Source organism: Salmo salar, chromosome ssa18 (assembly GCF_905237065.1).
Source record: "Salmo salar chromosome ssa18, Ssal_v3.1, whole genome shotgun sequence".
Lineage (NCBI taxonomy): Eukaryota > Metazoa > Chordata > Actinopteri > Salmoniformes > Salmonidae > Salmo > Salmo salar.
This window is the reverse complement of record NC_059459.1, coordinates 18434040-18460930: the sequence shown is the minus strand read 5'-3', so window position 1 is coordinate 18460930 and position 26891 is coordinate 18434040. Positions and strand designations below refer to the sequence as shown.

Here is a 26891-nt window from a genome sequence, read left to right as displayed (position 1 = left end):
TGGGCCTGAGTAACAGGAAGTTTACTTTGGGCAAACTTAAATCAGTTTTACCTCATTTTTACCAGCATGTCACATGTGCAACCAGAGAGAAATCCTAGACCGCCTTTACTCCACACACAGAGATGCATACAAAGCTCTCCCCCGCCCTCCATTTGGCAAATCTGAACATAATTCTATCCTCCTGATTCCTGCTTACAAGTAAAAACTAAAGTACCAGTGCCTCGCTCAATACGGAAGTGGTCAGATGACGCGGATGCTACACTACTGGACTGTTTTTCTAGCACATACTGGAATATGTTTCCGGTATTCATCCAATGGCATTAAGGAGTACACCACCTCAGTCATCGGCTTCATCAATAAGTACACAGATGACGTCATCCCCACAGTGACTGTACGTACATATCCCAGCCAGAAGCCTTGGATTACAGGCAACATCCGCATCGAGCTAAAGGCTAGAGCTTCCACTTTCAAGGAGCGGGAGACTAATACAGACGCTTATAAGAAATCCCGCTATGCCCTCAGACAAACCATCAAACAAGCAAAGAGTCAATGCAGGATTAAGATTGAATCATACTACACCGGCTCTGACGCTTGTTGGATGTGGCAGGGCTTGAAAACTATTACGCACTACAAAGGGAAACCCAGACACGAGCTGCCCAGTGATGTGAGCCTACCAGATGAGCAAAATGCCTTTTCTGCTCACGTCGAGCCAAGCAACACTGAAGCATTCACGACAGCACCAGCTGTTCTGAATGACTGTGTGATAACGCTATCGGTAGCCGATGTGAACAAATCCTTTAACCTGTCTGGGCCAGTGGGACGCTTGCGTCCCACCCTAATCAACAGCCAGTGGAATCGCGTCGCGCGAAATGCAAAACCTCATAAATGCTATAACTTCAATTTCTCAAACATATGACTATTTTACACCGTTTTATAGATACACCTCTCCTGAATCGAACCACGTTGTCCGATTTCAAAAAGGCTTTACAGCAAAAGCAAAACATTAGATTATGTTAGGAGAGAACCCAGCCAGAAATAATCACACAGTCATTTTCAAAGCAACTAGATGCATCACAAATACCCAAAACACAGCTAAATGCAGCACTAACCATTGACAATCTTCATCAGATGACAATCTTAGGACATCATGTTACACAATACATGCATTTTTTGTTCGATAAAGTTCATATTTATATATAAAAACAGCATTTTACATCGGCGCGTGACATTCAGAAAATCTTTTCCCTCAAATGCTTCTGATGAATCAGCGCTACAATTTACAAAATTACTATTCGAAAACATTGTTAAAATTTAATATTGTCATTCAAAGACTTATAGATTAACATGTCTTGAATGCCACTGCTTTGCCAGATTTAAAAATAACTTTACTGGGAAATCACACTTTGCAATAAACAACGTGGTATACCCAGCAAAATAGGCTAGGCTATACATGTTGGAGCCATCTTGGAACGATCAACCATCAAAAATACTATTGTAAATAAAACCTTACCTTTGATTATCTTTATCAGAAAGCACTTCCAGGCATCCCAGGTCCATAACAAATGTAGTTTTGTTCGAAAAAGTTAATCATTTATGTCCCAATTGTTAGCGCTCCGAAGGCTACTGAAAATGTACCGTGCTGAGTAGGACTTGTCGTCACGAATGTACAAAAAAAAATATTTAAGTTCGTTCAAACATGTCAAACGTTGTATAACATAAATCTTTAGGGCCTTTTTCAACCAGAGCTTCAATAATATTCCATGGGGACGTTTGCATTGTCTTTCAAAACGTTTCGAAAGGGGAGGGTAGCCATGGGCGGCCGCGTCATAATGGTAAATGGCCCTCCACCTGTGACCACTTTCCACAGCCTCTCTTTCAGTCAGTTTTGATAGTAGGAGACTCAAACCACTTTGTAAAGACTGGGGACATCTAGTGGAAGCCGTAGGAAGTGCTAAATGATTCATAAGCCCCTGTGTGTTTCAATAGCAAATGTTTGAAGTGATATCCACACATCAGGTAAAGTAATGAAGTTGAGTCCGCAATTCAGAATTCCACATCCTGTTACGATCTGTCTCAGGGTTTTGACTGCCATATGAGTTCTGTTATACTCACAGACACCATTCAAACAGTTTTAGAAACTTTAGGGTGTTTTCTATCCAAATCAAACAATGATATGCATATTCTAGTTACTGGGCAGGAGTAGTAACCAGATTAAATCGGGTACGTTTTTTATCCGGCCGTGCAAATACTGCCCCCTATCCCCAACAGGTCAAACAGGTCAACATTCACAAAGCCGCTGGGCCAGACGGATTACCAGGATGTGTACTCAAAGGGTGTGCGACCAACTGGCAAGTGTCTTCACTGACATTTTCAACCTTGTCACGTCCTGGCCAGTATAAGGGTTAATTGGTATTGTAGTTTGGTCAGGACGTGGCAGAGGGTATTTGTTTTATGTGGTTAGGGGTGGTGTTTTTCTAAAAAGGGCATTTGATTTAAGCATTCCGGGGTTTTTGGGCACTGTTCCTTGTTTACGTATTTCTATGTTGATCTAGTTAGTTGTATGTCTATGTTTGGTTAATTGGGGTGGACTTCCAATTGAAGGCAGCTGTGTGGTGTTGCCTTTGATTGGAAGTCCTATATTAGTTGGGTGTGTTTGTCTGTTTAATTGTGGGAGATTGTTCCGTGTATAGCATCAAGCCTTACAGGACTGTTTATTGTCGGTGTGTTTCTTTTGTATACGTGTTTATTTTGAGTTTTCCTTCTTTCCATATAATAAAGAAGATGAGTTTACACATACCTGCGGCATTTTGGTCCTCCTTAACCGACGACAACCGTGACAAACCTCTCCCTGACCGAGTCTAATACCAACATGTTTTAAGCAGACCATCATAGTCCCTGTGTCCAAGGAAGCGAAGGTAACCTGCCTAAATTATTACCGCCCCGTGGCACTCACGTTAGTAGCCATGTAGTGCTTTGAAAGGCAGGTCATGGCTCACATCAACAGCATCCTCCCGGACACCCTAGACCCACTCCAATTTGCATACCGCCCCAAATAGATCCACAGATTATGCAATCTCAATCGCACTCCACACTGCCCTTTCTCACCTGGACAAATGGAACACCTATGTGAGAATGCTATTCATTGACTACAGCTCAGCGTTCAACACCATAGTGCCCACAAAGTTCAACATTAAACTAAGGACTCTGGGACTAAACACCTCCCTCTGCAACTGGATCCTGGACTTCCTGACGGGCCGCCCCCAGGTGGTAAGAGTAGGCAACAACACGTCTGCCACGCTGATCCATAACACTGGGGCCCCTCAGGGGTGTGTACTTAGTCCCCTCCTGTACTCCCTGTTCACCCACAACTGCGTGGCCAAACACAACTTGAAACACCATAATTAAGTTTGCTAACGACACAACAGTGGTAGGCCTGATCACCGACAACGATGAGACGGCCTATAGGGAGGAGGTCTGAGAACTGGCAGTGTGGTGCCAAGACAACAACCTCTCCCTCAATGTGAGCAAGACTAATGAGCTGATCGTGGACTACAGTAAAAGGCGGGCCGAACAGGCCCCCATTAACATTGACGGGGCTGTAGTGGAGCGAGTCGAGAGTTTCAAGTTCCTTGGTCACCAATGAACTATCATGGTCCAAACGTACCAAGACAGTCGTGAAGAGGGCACAACAAAACCTTTTCCCCCTCAGGAGACTGAATAGATTTGGCATGTGTCCCCAGATCCTCAAAAGGTTCTACAGCTGCACCATCGAGAGCATCCTGACCAGTTGCATCACTGCCTGATATGGCAACTTCTCGGCATCTGACCGTAAGGCCCTACAGAGGGTAGTGCGAACTACCCAGTACATCACTGGGGCCAAGCTTCCTGCCATCCAGGACCAATATAATAGGCAGAGTCAGAGGAAAGCCCATAAATTTGTCAGAGACTCCAGTCACCCAAGTTATAGACTGTTCTCTCTGCTATCGCATGGCAAGGGGTAACGGAGTGTCAAGTCTAGGACCAAGAGGCTCCTCAACAGCTACTACCCCCAAGCCATAAGACCGCTGAACAATTAATGAAATCGCCACCGGACAATCTACATTGGACCCCCCCCCCCTCCCCTTCCCTTTTGTACAATGCTGCTACTCGCTATTTATTATCTATGTATAGTCACTTCACCCCCACCTACATGTACAAATTACCTCAACTAACCTGTACACCCACACACTGACTAGGTATCGGTACCCCCTGAATATAGCCTCATTATTGTTATTCTTATTGTGTAAGTTTTTTATTATTACTTTTTATTTTAGTCTACTTGGTAAATATTTTCTTAACTCTTCTTGAACTGCACTGTTGGTTAAGGGCTTGTAAGTAAGCATTTTACGGTAAAGTCTACACTTCTTGTATTCGGCGCATGTGACAAATAAAGTTTGGTTTGATTTGATTTGATTGGTTGCCCAAAATTCTGTGGCAGGGCTTAGCGAGGGGTCAATTCCGCATTCAACCATTGGTGATATCCCCTCATAATGATCTCAAACTGTGTTTCTAATAAACTATGAAATTAAACACAGACTACCCTTGCTAGTCAGGAAATTCTTGGGTATGTTGTGATGGACTGTAGTTACAATTGCTTCATATGAACCTGGTAAAATTATGTTTGTAGTGTAGCTAGCCACTGAATAAATGGCTCTGAATTCACAGCCAGCATGCAGTCAAAGCTATCTCCACAGATTTTCTAAATCCATAGGCGCAACATCGCAAGACTTCCAGGAACGCTTGCGAAGTAGACCAAGCAGGCCAGGCCGGGGTTTGGGGTTGGAGAAGTCAATGAGAGAAGTGAAAAATTCTTCCTTAGTTGTTCATTTTCTCAAAATCTAAAGGCACAACCAAGATTCGAGCCAGTGTCTTGACGGTCGCCTAGGATAGGGGGCGCTACAGCGATTTTTGAAAAAAATACGTGCCCATTTTAAACGGCCTCCTACTCAAACTCAGAAGTTAGGATATGCATATAATTAATAGTTGTGGATAGAAAACACCCTAAAGTTTCTAAAACTGTTTGAATGGTGTCTGTGAGTATAACAGAACTCATATGGCAGTCAAAACCCCGAGACAGATCGTAACAGGATGTGGAATTCTGAATTGCGGACTCAACTTCATTACTTTACCTATAAATCACACCGTGAGCTATAGTTCATTGAGCACTTCCTATGGCTTCCACTAGATGTCCCCAGTCTTTACAAAGTGGTTTGAGTCTTCTACTATGAAAACTGACCCAAAGAGAGGCTGTTGATCTTGTTCACATGGGGAGGGCCGTTACCGTTACCCTGGCTACCCTCCCCTTTCGAAACGTTTTGAAAGACAATGCAACCGTCCCCCTTGAATATTATTGGAGCTCTGGTTGAAAAAGGCCCTAAAGATTTATGTTATACAACGTTTGACATGTTTGAACGAACCTAAATATTTTTGGGGGGCTTTTTGGTGAGAGAGATGTCCCGCGGTCGACGGTAAATTTGGAGCAGCCTTCACAACGCGCTAACAACAAGAAGCTATTGGGACATAAATGATTAACTTTTTCGAACGAAAAATACATTTGTTGTGGACCTGGGATTCCTGGAAGTGCCTTCTGATGAAGATAATCAAAGGTAAGGGATTATTTACAATAGTATACAAGAGTAGATTTGATTTGCGATTGTTCCAAGATGGCGCTGACCTGTAACGGTAGCCTATTTTTCTGAGTATCGCATCCCCTTTTATCGCGAAGTGTGATTACCCAGTAAAGTTATTTTTAAATCTGCCATTGCGGGTGCTTTCACGAGATGTTAATCTATAATTCTTAGAATGACAATATTACATTTTAAAAATGTTTTCGAATAGTAATTTAGTAAATTGTAGCGCTGTTTCACCGGATGCATTTGAGGGAAAATAGTTTCTCAACGTCACGCGCCGATGTAAAATGCTGTTTTTATATATAAATATGAACTTTATCGAACAAAAGAATGCATGTATTGTGTAACATGATGTCCTAGGAGTGTCATCTGATGAAGATTGTCAAAGGTTAGTGCTGCATTTAGCTGTTTTTTGGTTATTTGTGATGCATGTGGTTGGTCGGAAAATGGCTATGTGAATACTTTGACGATATACTCCTCTAACATTATCTAATGTTTTGCTTTTGCTGTAAAGTCTTTTTGAAATCGGACAACGTGGTTCGATTCAGGAGAGGTGTATCTATAAAACGATATAAAATAGTCCTATATTTGAAGAAAAAAAAAAATGAAATTTTTCTATTGTTCGGTTATGAATATGGCGAAATGATTTTACGCTGGATGTTGATCCCGCATACGGGACGGAGAACTTCAAGAGGTTTTAAGGAGTTGAACATTACTCCAACCTCATAAAAGTAACAAACTGACACGTTTTAATTTTCGTCAAAAATAACTTTATATCGAAGGAGTGCCTTTGATTTGACCGCCTGCACATGCACAGTTTGGCACAAGATGACCATTAGAACCGGTGATTCATTTCTGCGCATGAGCTTAGCTAGCTAACATCGCTATGACATTGCCTATAATTGTCATTAGTGATTATATTAGAGAAGCAGTTTCTGCCTATCATAATATTGCACTGTCTTCGCTATAACCACTTTTGGAGCTAAATAGTGCTCTCAAATCGTATCCGGATGTCGACAGTAGATGGGAGTTGTATTCATAACATTGCTAGTAAGCTAGCTAGCATTAGTAGGCTAGCTAGCGTCAGCAACATTTGGTGGTCAATGAGACTGAGAGACATCTACAGTAGCTAACCAGCTGAGCAATCCAACAATGTAATAAAAGTATAATTTCGGACTCTAAAAATACTCCACCAACAGGCTCTCCATTTCAGGAATCACAGTAGCAAGTACTCCTGGTGTACTGTTCAATTATTTAACTATTTGTTTTTGGAAGAACACTTTCAGTTTTTGCCATATCCTCCTTTACTGGCTTTTATGTGATTTAAAAGTGAGCTTGTCCAAGATGTTGGAGTCGATGACCGTTGCTATCCATTGGAGCGCTGCAATTGGTTGCCTAAATTCTGGGCCGGGGCTTAGTGAAGGGTCAGTAGTGGTACGAGTCATGGGCTGGTGTTAGCAACTGAAAATGTTTGTATGGAGCCCTGTGAATATGCTCTTAAACATATAGTAGAACTTGTGAATTATAAAATCTTAGGCTATGCTCTCACATTTGTCCACAATTTGGAATTAGGCTTACTCATGTTACTAAATGAAAGAAATGCTATATGAGGTGAACGTTTACATTTTTTTTGACAAATGTAATTGGATTCCTTTACTCATTTTGAGTAATCCAAAGGATTATGTTACTAATTACTTTATTTTTCATGTAACTGTAATCAGTAATGGACCTTATTCATATCAGAAAGGACTATCAGACCAACACAGGACAGGAGTTTATAAATGTATTACTTTATCAGGGTATTGAGGATGGGGAACGAACCACAAGCAATTATCATATAAATCAACATATGTATTAACATCAACCTTGGTCAGGTTCAACAGCTCAACATTGACTACACAAGGTCTTGCACAGGGCACATGGTTGCAATGTCGTTAAAACAGGAAGAGTTAAATAAGTGATATCCATGAGGATCAGGAAGTAGAGTTAGTTGCCTGTGTGCCCTGGTCCCTGACACACACCAGTGCACCCATTCAAACATAAAAGCTACCAGAGAATTTCTCTCTCATCTAATCATGGCTCCATATCTCCTCAGTGTCCTGCACATCCTTTTCTTCCTCACTGGACTGTCAGGTAAGTGAGGGAAGTCATTTTGTTGTTTGATATTATTAGACTCAGTTCCTCTAAGTCAGACACTGAGACTGAGTACATACTGAAAGTTATAACACTTGTAATGTTCTTTCTACTTCGTCCATTGACATTGTAGTCACATTAAATATTTTCATTATGTTGTGCTCAGATGTATTGATGAGTGCCGTTTTAATTTGTGGAACAGTTGTATTTTTCAGCAGATATCTTTTTCTAGTTTTTGCATAACACATTTAAATACAACTTCCAGTAAACGAGATCTAACATATTAAGAAGAGACACAGGAATAAAGCACTTATTTGGTTACAGTTGAATACCATGAGGTGCTCTTTGATCATGGCATGAAATACTACAGAACAAAAATAAGTTGATGCTGGATTGTAAACAATGTTAAAAAATCCTTTTTGCAAACCAACTTCCAGAAGTAATTAAGGCACTCTCATGTAGTGGAAAAATGTAAAATCCTTTATTGTTTACGGCTTATATATAGCAACAATTTAAAAGATTACTGGCGCGTTGCGGCTACAAGAGCCTTTATCAGGGTGACAAAGAATGGGGTAGACAGACAGGTGTACAGTGCATTCGGAAATTATTCAGACTCCTTGACTTTTTCCACATTTTGTTATGTTACATTCTTATTCTGAAATGGATTAATTGCTTTTTCCCCCCTCTCATCAATCTACATTCAATACCCCATAATGACAAAGCAAAAATGGGTTTTTAGAAATTTTGCAAAAGTATAAAAAATAAAATACTGAAATATTACTTTTACATAAGTATTCAGACACTTTACTCAGTACTTTGCTGAAGCATCTTCGGCAGAGATTACAGCCTCAAGTCTTTTTGGGCATGACGCTAGAAGCTTGGCACACCTGTATTTGGGGAGTTTCTCCCAAGCTCTGTAAGGTTGGATGGGGAGTGTCGCTGCACAGCTATTTTCAGGTCTCTCCAGAGATGTTCAATCGAGTTCAAGTCTGGTCTCTGGCTGGGCCACTCAAGGACATTCAGAGACTTGTCCCGAAGCCACTCCTGCATTGTCTTGGCTTTGTGCTTAGGGTCGTTGTCATGTTGGTAGGTGAAACCTCGCCCCAGTCTGAGGTCTTGAGTGCTCTGGAGCAGGTTTTCATCAAGGATCTCTTTGTACTTTGCTCCGTTCATCTTTCCCTCGATCCTGACTAGTCTCTCAGTGACAAGTCATTGTTTTATATAACTGTGCACCAGTGGCATTTCAAACTTTAGTTTCTCAATATGTTTTTTTTGTCATGTGTAATATGTAATGTGTAATTAAAAGTACAGCATTATCATCGGCGACAGGTGAGTCAGATACACCGGAACCTATGCAACTGGGCAGAGCTAGATTGTCGCCTAGGGACCGTTCACATAGACTAAGTTCTAACAGTTGTCTGTACTGTGGGGCTGCGGGACATTATATAGCCACCTGCCCGGTTAAGAGACCTATTTCGTTAGTAGGTACAAGCACTCTGGTGAGTCAGACTGGGAATCCTCCAATTCCCATCAACCGCACTCCTTTTTTCGTGATACTGCTGTGGGGAGACCAGTCTAAGTCTCTCCGGGTGCTCATTGACTCTGGGGCGGATGAGAGTTTTATCCTCTTACATCTAGACGTTCCGCTAGTGGATGATAGGCGTGGCGTGAAATACAAACTCCTCAAAAATCCGAAAACTTCCATTTTTCAAACATATGACTATTTTACACCATTTTAAAGACAAGACTCTCCTTTATCTAACCACACTGTCTGATTTCAAAAAGGCTTTACAGCGAAAGCAAAACATTAGATTATGTCAGCAGAGTACCCAGCCAGAAATAATCAGACACACATTTTTCAAGCTAGCATATAATGTCACAAAAAACAAAACCACAGCTAAATGCAGCACTAACCTTTGTCGATCTCCATCAGATGACACTCCTAGGACATTATGTTATACAATACATGCATGTTTTGTTCAATCAAGTTCATATTTATATCAAAAAACAGCTTTTTTACATTAGCATGTGACGTTCAGAACTAGCATTCCCACCGAACACTTCCGGTGAATTTACTAAATTACTCACGATAAACGTTCACAAAAAACATAACAATTATTTTAAGAATTATAGATACAGAATTCCTTTATGCAATCGCGGTGTCCGATTCTAAAATAGCTTTTCGGTGAAAGCACATTTTGCAATATTCTGAGTAGATAGCCCGGCCATCATGGCTAGCTATTTTGACACCCACCAAGTTTGGTACTCACCAAACTCAGATTTACTGTAAGAAAAATTGGATTACCTTTGCTGTTCTTCGTCAGAATGCACTCCCAGGACTTCTACTTCAATAAGAAATGTTGGTTTGGTTCCAAATAATCCATAGTTATATCCAAATAGCGGCGTTTTGTTGTGCGTTCAAGACACTATCCGAAGGGTAAAGAAGGGTGACGCGCCCGGCGCGTTTCGTGACAAAAAAAATCTAAATATTCCATTACCGTACTTCGAAGCATGTCAAACGCTGTTTAAAATCAATGTTTATGCGATTTTTCTCGTAAAAAAGCGATAATATTCCGACCGGGAAACCCTGTTTTCGTTTTGCGCCACTCTCATTGTTCTCAGATCAACCACTATCCAAATGCGCTACTGTTTTTCAGCCATGGCCTGCAAAGTCATCATTCAACGTTCTGGCGCCTTCTGAGAGCCTATGGGAGCGTTAGAAAATGTCACGTTACAGCAGAGATCCCCTGTTTTGGATAGAGATGATCAAGAAGGCCAAGAAATGGTCAGAGAGGGCGCTTCCTGTTTGGAATCTTCTCAGGTTTTGGCCTGCCAAATGAGTTCTGTTATACTCACAGACACCATTCAAACAGTTTTAGAAACTTTGGAGTGTTTTCTATCCAAAGCTAATAATTATATGCATATTCTAGTTTCTGGGCAGGAGTAATAATCAGATTAAATCTGGTACGTTTTTTATCCGGCTGTTAAATTGATACTGCCCCCTATCCATAACAAGTTAAGGACGCTACCCTAGTTTCTGAATTAGGTATCCCCACTCAACTCCTCTCTGTTCCCATGGACGCTAGAGCACTGGACGGCCGACCCATTGGTAGAGTTACCCACAGCACTGTTCCTGTTAATCTGTGGGTTTCAGGAAATCACAGTGAGGCTATACAGCTTCTCTTCATTGAGTCCCCCCATGTTCTTGTTGTGTAGGGATTTTCTTGGCTCCAAAAACACAACCCCGTTATTGACTGGACCACGAGTTCAATCCTGGGTTGGAGTCCGTTCTGCCATTCCCATTGCCTCAAAGCAGCACAGCCTTCCCCGAGACGGCCTCCTCAGGGCTTAAGTCAAGCCTCGGATTTCTCTGCCATCCCCGCAGAGTACCATGACCTCCTGGATTGTCTTCAGCAAGGCACGGGCTACTTCTCTTCCCCCGCATCGTCCCTACGATTGTGCCACTGACCTTCTCCCAGGCACCACACCGCCTCGTGGTTGGCTATATTCCCTACCTGGCCCGGCGACCAAGGCCATGGAGGAGTATATTGAGGACTCTCTGGCTGCTGGAGGCATCCGTCCGTCTGCATCCTCTGCCGGCGCAGGCATTTTCTTTGTGGAAAAGAAGGACAAGACCCTGTGTCTGTGCATTGACTACCAGGGCCTTAATGACATAACGATCAAGAATCGTTACACCTTACCACTCCTTACCACTTACCACTTTCGAACATCTCCAGGGGGCTACCATCTTCTTCATGCTGGACGTTCGGAATGCCTACCACCTGGTTCAGATATGCGAAGGGGATGAGTGGAAGACAGCCTTCAACACTGCCAGTGGACATTATGAGTACCTGGTCATGCCGTTTGGACTCACCAAACAGCACCGTGGTCTTCCAGGTCCTGGTAAACGATGTGCTCCGGGACATGTTAAAATGTTTCGTGTTCATCTACCTTGACAACATCCTTTTTTTCCCCATTCTGCCCAAGAACACATCCTCCATGTTCGACAAGTCCTTCAGCGCCTCCTGGAGAACCAGTTATTTGTGAAAGCGGAGAAATGCGAGTTCTACCCTCTCCTTTCTGGGATATGTCATCGCTGAAGTAAATGTCCAGATGGACCCGGAAAAGGTAAAAGTAGTAGTGGATTGGCCCCAACCTATGTCCAGGGTGCAGCTGCAACGTTTCCTGGGATTTGCCCATTTCTACCGGCGTTTCATTCGAGGCTACAGCACCCTGGTGGCCCCCCTCTCGACACTCACCTCTCCCAAGGTACCGTTCACATGGTCCCCAGCGGTTGACAGAGCCTTTGTGGACTTGAAGCGTTGGTTCACTATGGCCCCCATCCTCATCCATCTGGATCCATCCCGTCAGATTGTGGTTGAGGTCGATGCTTCTGACATTGGAATGGGGGCTATCCTGTCCCAGGGTTCCGTCCAGGACCAAAAGCTCCAGGACCGGCACCTTCCTTTCCCATTGTCTCAACTTTGCAGAAAGAAACTATGACGTGGGTAACCGAGAACTCCTGGTGGTCAAGATGGCACTGGAGGAGTGGAGAAACTGTCTGGGAAGAGCAGAACATCCGTTTTTGGTTTGGACCGGCCACAAGTATTTGGAATATCTCCGCACAGCCAAGCGCCTTAACTCCAGGCAGGCCCGGTGGGCTCTGTTATTCAACAGGTTCAACTTCACCATTTCCTATCACCCAGAGTCCAAGAATGTTAAACCTGACACCCTCTCTCACCTGTACAGTCCCGCTGCCACATCCTCTGACTCCGAGACCATCCTCTCTACCTCATGCCTTGCGGCCGCTGTGGGCCGGGGTATTGAGACCCTGGTCCGCAAGGCACAATGTTCCCAGCCTGTCCCTGGAGGGGGCACGGCTAACCAGTTGTTCGTCCCTAATTCAGTCCGGTCCTGGAATGGACTCATGTCATCTGGCTTACCTGTCATCCGGGTTCCCGTCGAACCCTGGCCTTCCTCCGACAACGTTTCTGGTGGCCCACAAAGACTCCGCGGCAAGCCCCTTCCTGCCTCCTTCAGCCACTGCCTGTCCCTGTTCCCATATCTCCCTGGACTTTGTCACTGGGCTCCCTCCGTCTGATGGAAACACCGTCATTCTGACGGTAGTGGATCGGTTTTCCAAGGCTGCCCATTTAATCTCTCTCACCAAACTACCCTCTGCCAAAGAGACGGGCCAGCTCATGGTGCAGCACATCTTCAGGATCCACTAACTCCCAGTGGACATGGTCTCCGACTGGGATCCTCAGTTCTTGTCTCAGTTCTGCAAGGTGTTCTGCACCCTTATTGGGTTATCAGCCAACCTGTCCTCCGGATTCCATCCCCAATCCAACGGCCAGTCAGAGTGGGTAAACCAAAACCTGAAAACAACCTTAAGATGTCTCGTCTCGACCAACCCCGCTACCTGGAGCCGACAACCGGTTTGGCTGGAGTATGCCCGGAACACTCTTCCCTGTTCGGCCATGCGACTCTCCCCTTTCGAGTGCTCCATGGGGTATCATATGTTTCCATGGTGACAGCATTGGCCTGCCATCCACAGTCGGCTTTGTTGTATCTAGTCAGTAAATCAGCTCTAAATCTAATAACAGTCAATAAAACACTGTGTGTGTGCATGCACGTGTGTGTGCTGGGTTGGTCGATCAGTCAGTCAATGCAAACAAGGTAACACAGGGCCTGGAGGCATGCACTTCCTGAACGCTTCTTCTCATCTCACACACATACACTCACCTCTGACATTTAGGCACTGACCTATGACCCTGCCAACTGACCCTTTCCACACACACCTCCCTCTCTCCTATGTGCAGTGTTCAGCAGGATTGGGTAGAAGGTGCCTCTAACCACTGATACTGGATCAGATAGTTTTTTAACACCACGTGGTTTAAGTTACGAATTGGGGGTTGGGTAATCTGATCCTACATCTGTGGTTATGGTTAACATCTAGCTCAAGCTCTCTCTCTCTCCTTAGATTCCTACCATCTCTCTCCTTTTTGCCACCAACCATGTTCACACTCTCCTTCCACTATGGTCTTCTGACTTCTTAAAGGGATAGTACAACTCAAAAGTCTGTCAGATGTCTGATACCAAATAATGAATGGAATCTGCAGACTTCTCCTGATGCATATACAATAGCAGGATCTACACATACTATATATAAGATCATCTATACAATATAATTACATAAATGTTGGTTATGGACTACATAACTTTTAGCCTGACTTTTTAGGTATAAAAACATCTGACATTGTTCTGGAGTGAACTGTCCCTTTAACGTTCAGAGAGATTGGGCTACATGAACGATCCCTGAGCTTCAAGCACATCAGCAGAGATGCAGTGGAGTAAACTGTCGCCTATTGTAGAAATATTAATGCACATTTGCTTGCATTTACATGAATGTGCTTTAGTTGTTATTATTAGTTTGGACTTCCTTATTTTAGTAGCCTATTATATCTTATGTTGATCATATAATGAATAGTGATTGGTGGATGTAGGTAGGGGATAGTGGCTATAGGTGAATGCACCAATTTGTAAGTCGCTCTGGATAAGAGCGTCTGCTAAATGACGTAAATGTAAATGTATCAGCCTCCACTCTTCCCAGAACAAGAGCAGCAATTCAACATACCCTCGGCCCAGATCGACCGCGGGGCAGGGGTTTCCAGTACCTGGTTGACTGGGAGGGTTATGGCCCGGAGTAGAGGTGCTGGGTTCCCGCTGCAGACATCCTGGACCCAGCCCTCATCGCTAACTTCCACCGCCGGCACCCCGGTCAACCAGGTATGCGCTCCGTGTAGGACGCCAGGTGACGCCCCTGGGGGAGTACTGTCACACCCTGATCTGTTTCACCTGTCCTTGTGCTTGTCAAGACCCCCTCCAGGTTTTGCCCATCTTCCCCATTATCCCCTGGGTATTTAAACCTGTGTTTTCTGTCTGTGTCCGTTTGTCTTGTATGTTCCCAGTCAACCAGTGTGTTTTTCCTATGCTCCTGCCTTTTCTATTCTCTTTTGCTAGTCCTCCCGGTTTTGACCCTTGCTTGTTTTCTGGACTCTGTACCCACCTGCCCTGACCTTGAGCCTGTCTGCCACACTGTACCTCCTGGACTCTGAACTGATTTTGACCTTTTGCCTGTCCACAACCATTCTCTTGCCTACCCCTTTTGGATTATTAATAAATATCAAAGACTCAAACCATCTGCCTCCCATGTCAACATCTGGGTCTCGCCTCGTGCCCTTATAGTACTTTATAACTCACAAGCAGAGTTCCATAAAAAAAAAAATCGATGCTTCAACTTAAAAACAACTCCAAGTGTATTTTGAATGAATATACTCAATTACAATTAAAGCATATGAAATTGAAGTAAACTTTAATGAGTATGTTTAAGTGTAATGATAGTGAACATATAGTATAATAAAAAATGAAATACAATGGATTTAAATTACACATTTAAAAAGTGTATTGAAGGTTGATAGTATATTTAATAATTAGGTGTCCTATTTCACACATGTACAAGAGTGAATCGTAAATTAGTTTGTGCATATCCCACTCCCCCTGAGAGTGGTTTCAGCTATTATTGACAGCGACCCTGGAGCAATGAGGGTTATGTGCCTTGCTCAAGGGCACATCAACAGATGTTTCACTTTGTCAGCTCAGGGATTTGAACCAGCAACCTTTCAGTTACTGGCCCAACACTCTTAACCACTAGGCTACCTGCTACACACCTGTTGTATACTACAAGACTGAAAAAACAATGAATTTAAAGTGTACTTTAAGTGTGAAATGTAACGATAGTATATTTATAGTATACTTAAGATATGCTAGAAAAGTACACTACATATTTGAAGTACAGCTGAAGTCGGAAGTTTACATACACCTTAGCCAAATTCACTTAAACTCAGTTTTTCACAATTCCTGACATTTAATCCTAGTAAAAAAATCCCTGTTTTAGGTCAGTTAGGATCACCACTTTATTTTAAGAATGTGAAATGTCAGAATAATAGTAGAGAGAATTAATTATTTCAGCTTTTATTTCTTTCATCACATTCTCAGTGGGTCAGAAGTTTACATACACTCAATTAGTATTTGGTAGCATTGCCTTGAAATTGTTTAACTTGGGTCAAACATTTCGGGTAGGCTTCCACAAGCTTCCCACAATAAGATGAGTGAATTTTGGCCCATTCCTCCTGACAGAGCTGGTGTAACTGAGTCAGGTTTGTAGGCCTCCTTGCTCGCACACACTTTTCCAGTTCTGCCCACAAATTCTCTATAGGACTGTGGTCAGGGCTTTGTGATGGCCACTCTAATACCTTGACTTTGTTGTCCTTAAGCCATTTTGCCACAACTTTGGAAGTATGCTTGGGGTCATTGTCCATTTGGAAGACCCATTTGCGACCAAGCTTTAACTTCCTGACTGATGTCTTGAGATGTTCCTTCAATATATCCACATAATTTTCTTTCCTCATGATGCCATCTATATTGTGAAGTGCACCAGTTCCTCCTGCAGCAAAGCACCCCCACACCATGATGCCGCCACCCCCATGCTTCATGGTTGGGATGGTGTTCTTCGGCTTGTAAGTCTCCCACTTTTTCCTCCAAACATAATGATGGTCATTTATGGCCAAAAAGTTATATTTTGTTTCATCAGACCAGAGGACATTTCTCCAAAAAGTACGATCTTTGTCCCCATGTGCAGTTGCAAACCGTAGTCTGGCTTTTTTATGGCGGTTTTGGAGCAGTGGCTTCTTCCTTGCAGAGCGGCCTTTCAGGTTATGTCAATATAGGACTCGTTTTACTGTGGATAAAGACGTTTTTCTACCTGTTTCCTCCAGCATCTTCACAAGGTCCTTTGCTGTTGTCCTGGGATTGATTTGCACTTTTCACACCAAGGTATGTCCATCTCTAGGAGACAGAACGCGTCTCCTTCCTGAGCGGTATGACGGCTGCGGGGTCCCATGGTGTTTATACTTGCATACTATTGTTTGTACAGATGAACGTGGTACCTTCAGGCTTTTGGAAATTGCTCCCAAGGATGAACCAGACTCAAATGATGTCAATTAGCCTATCAGAAGCTTCTGAAGCCATGACATCATTTTCGGGAATTTTCCAAGCTGTTTAAAGACACAGTCAACTTATTGTATGTAAACTTCTGACCCACTAGAATTGTGATACAGTAAATTATAAGGGAAATAATCTGTCTGTAAACAATTGTTTGAAAAATGACTTGTGTCATGCACAAAGTAGATGTCCTAACCGACTTGCCAAAACTATAACCTGACTACAACCTAAGTGCATGTAAACTTCCGACTTCAACTGTATGTTATTTGAATGTGTGGTATTATTTTATTTAACCAGGAAAGACAGTTAAAACCTGTTGGGGCTACAGGTTAGCAATGAACCCCGAGTCGGGATTGCTAACAAGGCTGGAAATTCAAAACATCAAAAATCTAATAATTTCAATTTCTCAAACCATCAACTATTTTACACAATTTAAAAGATAAACATCTCCTTAATCTAACCACATTGTTCGATTTTCAAAGAGGCTTTACGGCAAAAGCATAAAGTTAGATTATGTTAGGACAGTACATAGCCACAAAAGTACAAACATCCATTTTCAATTCAAGGTCAGGCGTCACCAAAAGCAGAAACCAGCTAGAATTATGCACTAACCTTTGTCAATCTCCATCAGATGACACTCCTAGGACATTATGTTATACAATACATGCATTTTTTGTTCCATCAAGTTCATATTTATATCCAAAAACAGCATTTTACAGTAGCGTGAAATTCAGATTTTTTTCTTCTCTGAAATGCTTCCGGTGAACATAACAAAATTACTATTCGACAACATTGGTAAATTATAATATTGTCATTCAAAGAATAATATATTATCATCTCGTAATTGCTACCGAATGGCCAGATCTCAAAATAACTTTACTGGGAAATCACATTTTGCAATAAACGGGGTGCTATGCTAAGAACAACAGGCTATGCTATACAGTTAGCATCATCTAAAATCGATAATAACATTGTAAATACCCCCTTACCTTTGATTATCTCCATCAGAAGGCAGGATCCCAGGTCCGGAAGGCATTCCAGGTCCGGAACAAATGTGGTTTCTTTTGACAAAGTTCATAATTTATGTCCAAATAACACCAAGTACTTAGCGTTCATTATGCTCCCACAAAACGTGGTTGGGGGGCTGGTAAAATCACGCCGAAAAGCTAAAAAAACCTAGTAAATAATCTATTTATGTTCGTTCAAACATGTCAAATGTTGTTTAGCATTAATCTTTTGGTCCATTTTTAACGTTAAACATCAGTAATATTTTCACACAACCTATCCTATGTCTAGATAAAAATGATGACAAACTCACGTTTCTCAGATTTATGCGCAGGCGCAAAAAAATGAAGTGATGACATGTCAACTTCCTTGGATTCTAATTTGCTCTCTGTTTATCATAGACGCTTCAAACAACTTTATAAAGATCGTTGACATCTAGTGGAAGCCGTAGGTGTTGCGAAATGAATCCTTTCTCACTATGGTATCTATAAAACAATGACACTAAATAGTACAGTCACAAAATTCACATTTTTTTGGATCTATTTTTCACAGGTTTTTGCCTGCAATATGAGTTTTGTTATACTTACAGACACCATTCAAACTGTTTTAGAAAATTCAGAGTGTTTTCTATCCGAATGTGTTAATAATATGCATATCCTAGCTTCTGAGTTGGTGTAGGAGGCAGTTAAAAATGGGCACATATTTTTTTCAAAATGTCTCAATACTGCCCCCGAGCCCCAACAGGTTTTAAGAACAAATTCTTATTTACAATGACAGCCTAGGAACAGTCTTACCTGGTTAAATAAAATAAACTGCCTTGTTCAGGGGCAGAACGACAGATTTTTACCTTGTCAGCTCGGATTTGATCTAGCAATCTTTCAGTTACTGGCCCAACGCTCTAACCACTAGGCTTCCTGCCGCCCCAAGTATACTTTAGTGTTCTTGTAATATTTCATTGTATTATTGTTGTTAATGACGGGCCTTCCAGGAGGGTTATGAGGATCCTTGTTAACCTTTGGTAACATGTAATAGCACGCCAACCTGGGGTGGGCAGGGAAAATAAAGTAATATTCTTGCTTAGTGATCCACTTTTCATCTTTGGCATGGCCCAAGATACCATCGAACTCTTGAAATAGAAAAGAAAAAGCTCTCATGTCTATCAATATGAAAAAATAGGGATATTTTTACCTAATAACAAAAGTGTCAGTAACATATTTTGCACAAACATTTTTTGTCAACATTGTACTACAGTAGATATCAGAACAACCATCCAGTCAAAGTTACAGTATATCATAACTATTTCATTAACTTCACATTTTATCTGATTGAAACTAGAGATTGTCTCCATAGTTTAGGGGTGTCAAAGCTAAATATGAGTTTAATGGTCAAAGTGTTATGTTCTCATGGCTGGATTTGGGTGTGACAACATCAGCACTAACATGTCTCCGTCTTCTCTGGTGTCACAAACACATAGTGTGACAACGACAGTATCACTCATTTTTCTCCAGAGGTCACAAATGTATACATTGTGTCAAGTGGTTTGGCTGATCATCTGGTGGGACTCTTGAGCAGCTGGGTAAATTAAAGTATCTATATATGTATTTTCTGTTGTGTCTACAGGTATTCACGGTGTGTCCACAGTGAGTCATGTGTCTGTAAGTGAAGGAGGCTCCATCACCATCCCATGTCTCTATCATCATGGCTCTGAAAAACATGTGAAATACTGGTGTAGTGGATATTTTTTCCATTTTTGCTCTACTCTAATACGTACTGACTCTCAGAGTGCATCTAATTGGTTGTCCATCGCTGATAATGTTACTACAAGAGTCTTCACTGTGACCATGAAGAATCTGCAACTAGGGGTCTCTGGATATTTCTGGGGTGCTGTGGAGAAAGGTGACACCACACATCTATATCTGTCAGTTTCCACAGGTGAGATCCTTACCTTTCTGATCATTAAAATACCATCTACTGAGTTTAGTAATACCATGTAAAATTGGTTAGTTTAGATGAGCATCTGGCCTCATAATTCTGTTTAAACCATTTGTGTTTTCTGATCTAGATTTACCTTTTTAAAATGACCGAACATGTACTCTGTATGGGGATTGTTTGACATTCACACAAATGTTGACCCTTCAAATCCATTCATTGTGCAGGTACTGCAGGACTCTATGTGGACCAACAACATGTGACTGGAGTTGAAGGACAGAGTGTCACTGTCAATTGTAACTATAGTAACTCTGGAGGTTTCTGCTGGTGCAGGCTGGGTGGCTCTTGCATGGAGAGGAGTGTTGGGAATTTAGATGGAGCATCAGTAGAAATAAAGCGGATTCTTGCCAATGGAAAAAAAGTCATGATCGTAACAATGAGTCAACTAAAAATTAAGAACACTGGCTGGTACTGGTGTGCAGTTGGAGATCTACAGATACCTGTTCATATCACTGTTAGTCAACCAACCACAACACAGAGTAACACCACCATCACAAGTAAGTACAGAGCAATCCCATATAACCAAGTATGAGTCCCGTTTATTCATCCAGTGTCAGAGATTAAGGAACATTTCTGAAACAAAGTGGAAATATATATATATTGTATTTTGCTTTTTTCTTCACAATTTCGATCTTGTCTCATCGCTGCAACTCCCCAAAGGGCTTGGGAGAGGCGAAGGTGGAGTCATGCGTCCTCCGAAACATGAACCGCCTAACCGCGCTTCTTAACACCCGCCAGCTTAACCCGGAAGCCAGCCGCACTAATGTGTTGGAGGAAACACCGCTCATCTGGCGACCAGGGTCAGCCTGCAGGCACCCGGCCCGCCACAAGGAGTTGCTAGGGTGCGATGAGCCATGTAAAGCCCCCACGGCCAAACCCTTCCCTAACCCGGACGATGCTAGGTCAATTGCGCACCGTCCTATGGGACAGCCAGGGAATAAACCCGGGTCTGTATCATCGCCTCTAGCACTGCGATGCAGTGCCTTAGACCGCTGCGCCACTCAAGAGGCCCCAAAGTGGAAATCTTTTGACCACACATTCTCTTGAGATTATCCTGTCAGTCATGTTAAAGATCATTAAGAAATGGAACAATCTTTATAAAACTGTTTCATCATATCTACCACCTAGATTTGAAATTAATACTGAAAATTCAAGGAATTTAATTTTAACGCATGTGTCAATCACAAGCTAAGAAAGCATTATATAGATTAGCTAATCAACATTCCAGTTACCTGGTTTTAATCATATAAATCTAAATTGTACACCAGTCAGTTTATTGGAGCTACTTATTGTAGCTTCTCACAGCGACAAAAGCTCCAACCATTTACTAAACTTCACTAACAGGTGCTGAGTAACACTTCTCAGGAAACATTCACCCATTCTGTTACAGACCAGAACAATGGGGGAACTGACGAGAAGCGACAGGAAAGGATCCAGAGGTCAGTATTCAGTCTCCTCACTTTAACAGGGGCAGCAGAAAATGTTCCCTCGAAAAATGTTTAAGCACTGAGAAAATGTCAGGTCTGCTGAGTGCAAACTTGAACTTTGTGAAAATTCTGTGCAACTTCCAGCGTATGTTTACTGTGAACACTGAGGCTGTACCTGCTTTAATTTACTGTTTTAACAGTGGCCAAGTAGGCTACTGTGGCTATTTGATCATACTGTAGGCCTAACAGAGTGGCCTACCATCAAAAACTATGGCTCAGATAACATTTTAACATGGAAATAGCAGTTATTTCCTTCAGCCTACAGTAGCATCCAATGTCTGGTGTTCAATGTAGGCCTACATTCCATGAGACTTTTGAAAAAAAACATGCAGGGCTTGACATTAATTATCCATTGTCCTTCAGACAAGGAGATGACTGAACATTTTGTTGTGTTGTTTGATGCAAGAAACCTCTATACAAAATACAATTAATTATTATTCACATACCATTATTACAGAGAATGAGACAAATTATGCTACCCTCTGCATATTAGCAACTTAGCTTATTCAAGTCTCTCTCAAAATACAAAATTAAGACATAAAAAAAGCTCTTTACCTGACTTGTTTTTCAAAGATGGTTAGAAATGTACACGTTTTGTGCTCTTGTAGGAAGCAGTCACTCCCACATTACCGAATACAAATTATCTATAGTTAGGCTAGTAACTCACTAACTAGAAAATAATATGAACAAATGTGAACACATGGCTACATACAGCTCTTGGTTTGATCTCAAAACACATAATAATAGCTCATGCTGTAAAACAGTCCAGTTCAAAGTGAATGGCACAAATCTATATATGGCAGTGGTCTATTTGCATATAGGCCTACTGCAGATCTTATTGGTTATGGTGCACCGGTCTGTAGAGTATGGGCCTGAGTTGTGCCTGTCAATGCAATAGAATCCTACTCCGATGCATTCTGCCTACAACAAAATCTCTTGCATAGTTAGTTTTGCATACTAAGTATTGCAAAGTTCTTTTTTGCTTCAGTATGTTGCAATGAAATTGGCTAATATTGCATTGATTCGATTGAATTCCCACAGTAAAGGGAATCGTTTATAGTGTTAACAAAGAAGACTTGTGAAAGTTGAGTGAAGTTCAATCTCCTGCTTCTCTGTGGAGGCTGATATTTCTTCTGTGGGGGAGCTGTGTGCAGCTTATATGGAACATTGGTGGCAGGTAGCTTTGGGCCAGTACTAAACGGAAGGACGGTGGTTCAAATCCCCTAGTCAGAAAAATCTGTTGATGTGCCGTTGAGCAAGGCAATTAACCCTAATTGCTTCTGTAAGTCGCTCTGGATAAGAGCGTCTGCTAAATGACAAATGTAATATTCATCCAAATGGTTGGTGATACTGTAAGGGTGTGGGGGCAATGGATAAAAGTGTATACAAAACAAAAAACACTTTGCTTTACCACTTCCCCATGGTTAGAAATCTTTGTGTGTGTATTGTGACATACTTAAGCATTTGTGGCATTCTCTTCTCCTCCCTCTTTTGGTAAAGTTCCTTATTCCTTACTTCCTGAAGCTAATGTGTTCAGACCATGATTGGCTATAAAGTATTTCTACTCTGTCGCAACAGTGCAAAAACATTATGCCTATGACATGTAGATCAATGACTGTGATTATCTATATATTCTATTTGATTGCATATTATATTCCAGTTTGCTGGTAGTCCTGGTCATTCCTCTGAGCCTGTTGGTGGTGTTGATAGTTGGTACCTTGGTCACATTGAAGATATTCAGAAAACATAGTAAGTATTTGTTTTAATGAAAATTGATTAAAACAATAATAATAATGACTAATGTCATTTGCGGAATATTATAAATACACGACAGTTGTTGCTACTACACATGAAAGGTTTGACATCAAAGATCATTAGTACGGTCATCCTCTTTTGTTTATTTCAGAGGACAAGAAGGCAAAGGACCAACCACCAAACACCCCAGTAGTAAGCTATGATCATGTTATCTTCTCACTCATCTGTACCTTCCACTTTTTGATATTCTAGGGCTCTCTTTGGTTGATAGTCATAAAAGGTCTCAATTATCAACCCGATCTCTTAGGTTTACTGGACTCAAGAATATTAAGTTAAACAGTTTATAGAGAACTGGGTTTCTCAATTTAGTCATGCACTGAGTATGCATATTTGACTTCCTCAAATCCCTCACCACAACTCCTGACACTTGAATGATAACACATTTTGTACATTCATTAGAGTACATTGAAACTGCAAATTCATGTGTCAATATACATGTGTGCAACATCCTTCTGTCGTAAAAAAAACAAGTTTTTGAGGACCCCTTCGAGATACAATCCCGCTAAAGGGATTGGTTGGACAACAACCAGTGAGATAGCATGGCGCGAAAAAAAAAATCATAATAATCTCAAAATTAAAATTCAAGTATTATACGGCATTTTAAAGATACTCTACTCGTTAATCCAATCACATTGTCCGATTTCAAAAAGGCTTTACGGTGAAAGCAAAACATTAGATTATTTTAGCATAGCACCTATCCAAGCACGGATAGCCATCACAAAACCAGATATACAGCTAAAATTAAGCACTAATCTCTGACAATCTTCATCAGATGACACTCCTAGGACATCATGTTAGACATGCATTTTTTTGTTCGATGAAGTTCATATTTATATCCAAAAACCCAATTTCTACATTGGCGCGTGACGTTCAGAAAATGTTTTCTCCCCATAACTCCCCCGGTGAATAGGCACATTTAATTTACAGAAGAACTCAAATGTTGACAAAATGTATAACAATTATTTAAAGAATTAGAGATAATCTACTCCTTTATGCAACCACTTTGTCAGATTTCAAAATAACTTTACGGAAAAAGCACATATCAATATTCTGAGTACAGAACTTAGCCTTCAATGCTAAGCTATACAGTTAGCCTACAACCACGGCGTCGACAAATCTCTAAAAATATGTTCGAAATATTTTCTTACCTTTGCTGATCTTCAGCGGAATGCACTCGGAAGGGCACCCACTTCCACAAGAAATGTTCATTTGTTCTGCAAAGTCCATCATTTATGTCCAAATACGTCCGTTTTGTTGACCCATCCAGAACACTTTACAATGCCATGTGGCGTGGACGCAAATCCATAGACGAAATGGTCAAAAGTTCCATTACCCTTTGTAGAAACACGTCAAACGATGTTTACTATCAATCCTTTAGTGTATTTTTTAATGTAAAATTGCAATAATTTTACAACCGGGCAATAGGTATTCATCCCAGAAGAAAAATAAAAAACAACGAAGTCACGTGCACGCGCGTCATAAGACACCTGTCCTCTAACTGGCCAGTGATTGACTGAGCCACAATTTTCTGCCCGGTAACAGGTGACGGATGAAACCAGTTCCTAAAGATTGTTGACAGCCAATGGAAGAGTTAGGAGGTGCAATGTAAATCCTATGTCACTGTAGTTTTTCAAGGGATTCAAAAGAAAAACTACATTTCTAATTTCTCCCACTTCCTGATTCAATTTTTCTCAGGATTTTGCCTGCCATATGAGTTCTGTTATACTCACAGACACCATTCAAACAGTTTTAGAAACGCCAGAGTGTTTTCTATCCAAATCTACTAATAATATGCATATTCTATTTTCTGGGCCAGAGTAGTAACCTGTTTAAATTGGGTACGTTTTTCATCCGGCCGTGAAAATACTGCCCCCTAACCCCAACAGGTTTTAACAAGGTTTGTGTTTCATTCTTTCAGCAGTCTGCTGACTCTGAGCAGAACATTACCTACAGCACTGTGAGTCACACCAGAAGAACAGCACAACAGGTAAAAACCTAACCTCTTTGACCCAACCCCCCTCCAACCCAACCCTCTGCAACCCAACTAAACCCCTATCAAACTCAACCCAACCTAAACCCTCTGCAACCCAACTAAACCCCCATCAAACTCAACCCAACCCCCTCCAACCCAACCTAAACCCTCTGCAACCCAACTAAACCCCTATCAAACTCAACCCAACCTAAACCCTCTGCAACCCAACTAAACCCCCATCAAACTCAACCCAACCTCCTCCAACCCAACCCTCTGCAACCCAACTAAACACCCATCAAACTCAACCCAACCCCCTCCAACCCAATCTAAACCCTCTGCAACCCAACTAACCCCCTCTCTGAGTGGATGAGATCATGTTGCTCGCTCTCCTCCATCCCACAGGGCCTAAACCCTGAGAGCCATGGTGACTTCTACAGCACTGTGATTCCTAAGCAGCAATAAACACATACACACTGCTGGTCTTCTATAGTATTTTTCTGTCTTGAGAAGCAGAACTTGAATTGACAGCCCTGATGTATTGTAGAATGTAAAATGAATACAAAATGGATGTAAATGTTATCTGAATAACTCTGTAACCGTCTACCATCAGGACCCATTACCTGATGATGCAGTGACATACAGCACCGTGGTCACCAAGAACAAGACCCAACCAAATGTAGGCCTACATAAAAAGCTGCTCTACTGCATTGATGACTTGACTAACTTTTTCATGCCTGTATGCGTTTCTACTGGCAGAAGCTTAAATTTATATAGGCTCTGTAAATCACCATTATAACTATTACTGTGTGTTCCTCCTCTCTTGCAGGCAGCAAAACCAGATGTGGTCTACAGCACAGTGGCCGCACACCAAAGATAGGTCAGTGTGATCACTGCAAACCTTCATGTTTGCTATTTCCTTTCCATTGGTGCACTTGACATTTTATCTGCACCTTCTGACAAACTGATCGTTGTCTATTAGTAACCTATACGACTGGTATGTTCACCGGTAACTGAAGGTTCACTTTCTCTCCAGCAGGAGGCAACAGAACAGACTGATTGAAGTCCCTCCAAATTAAAAATAGGCCTTGTTCCATTTTACTCCCTAGCTCTTACCTCTTTGGGGGTTACTGGTTACTAATGCCTGTCTATTACAGTCTTGTTCTTTTCCATTGTTCAGGCTCTGCTGGCTTAATTATGCCAGTGATTGTGTATTCTAGACAAAGGCAGATTGAGTGTAATTTTTGATTTTCTGAAGTTTAATGTACACACTGATGTGTATTTCAATGCTTCATATCTGAAATAAACTACTTTAAGAAACTTACCTGAAATGAATGCATGTACAACATCATTAACAGGGGATTAAAATACTTATATACACTATTTTCCTAGATGCAGAGTACAATTTCATCTCACAACAAGAGGGTAGGTTAAATTCTAATGCCAACACAATTATCTGTGACCGTATCGAGTGTCTCAGAGTAGCAGTGCTGATCTTGATCAGGTCCCCCCTGGCCATGTAATCTTATTCATTGTGATCTAAGGCTAAACTTATCCTAAATCAGCACTCGTACTCTGAGGCGCTTGATACATATGGCCCAGGTCTACAAGACAGTCACAGCCGTTGCTATGTGATGTGTTATTTTTGGGAGGACCACATTGTTATTTTGTTTTTTTGTTGGGGGGGGGGTTACAGGTACATTATCCATTTCAAACGTACATGTAGGCTGCCACTCAAAATAGCACAAAAAAAAGAAATAC

The 26891-nt window shown here is 41.7% G+C and overlaps 1 protein-coding gene across 2 annotated transcripts; it reads left to right on the top strand.

Annotated features, from left to right (window-relative positions):
• Window positions 1-7630: 7630 nt before the first annotated feature.
• Window positions 7631-26454, top strand: clm1 (CMRF35-like molecule 1). 2 transcript variants are annotated; one of them, XM_014154465.2, is made up of 10 exons: window positions 7631-7802; window positions 19491-19802; window positions 20027-20356; window positions 21250-21298; window positions 23007-23095; window positions 23253-23293; window positions 25080-25148; window positions 25744-25809; window positions 25960-26010; window positions 26170-26454. In XM_014154465.2, the coding sequence occupies exons 1-9, from the start codon at window positions 7745-7747 to the stop codon at window positions 26008-26010; spliced, it is 1065 nt and encodes a 354-aa protein (XP_014009940.1). In that variant the 5' UTR covers window positions 7631-7744; the 3' UTR covers window positions 26170-26454.
• Window positions 26455-26891: the final 437 nt, after the last annotated feature.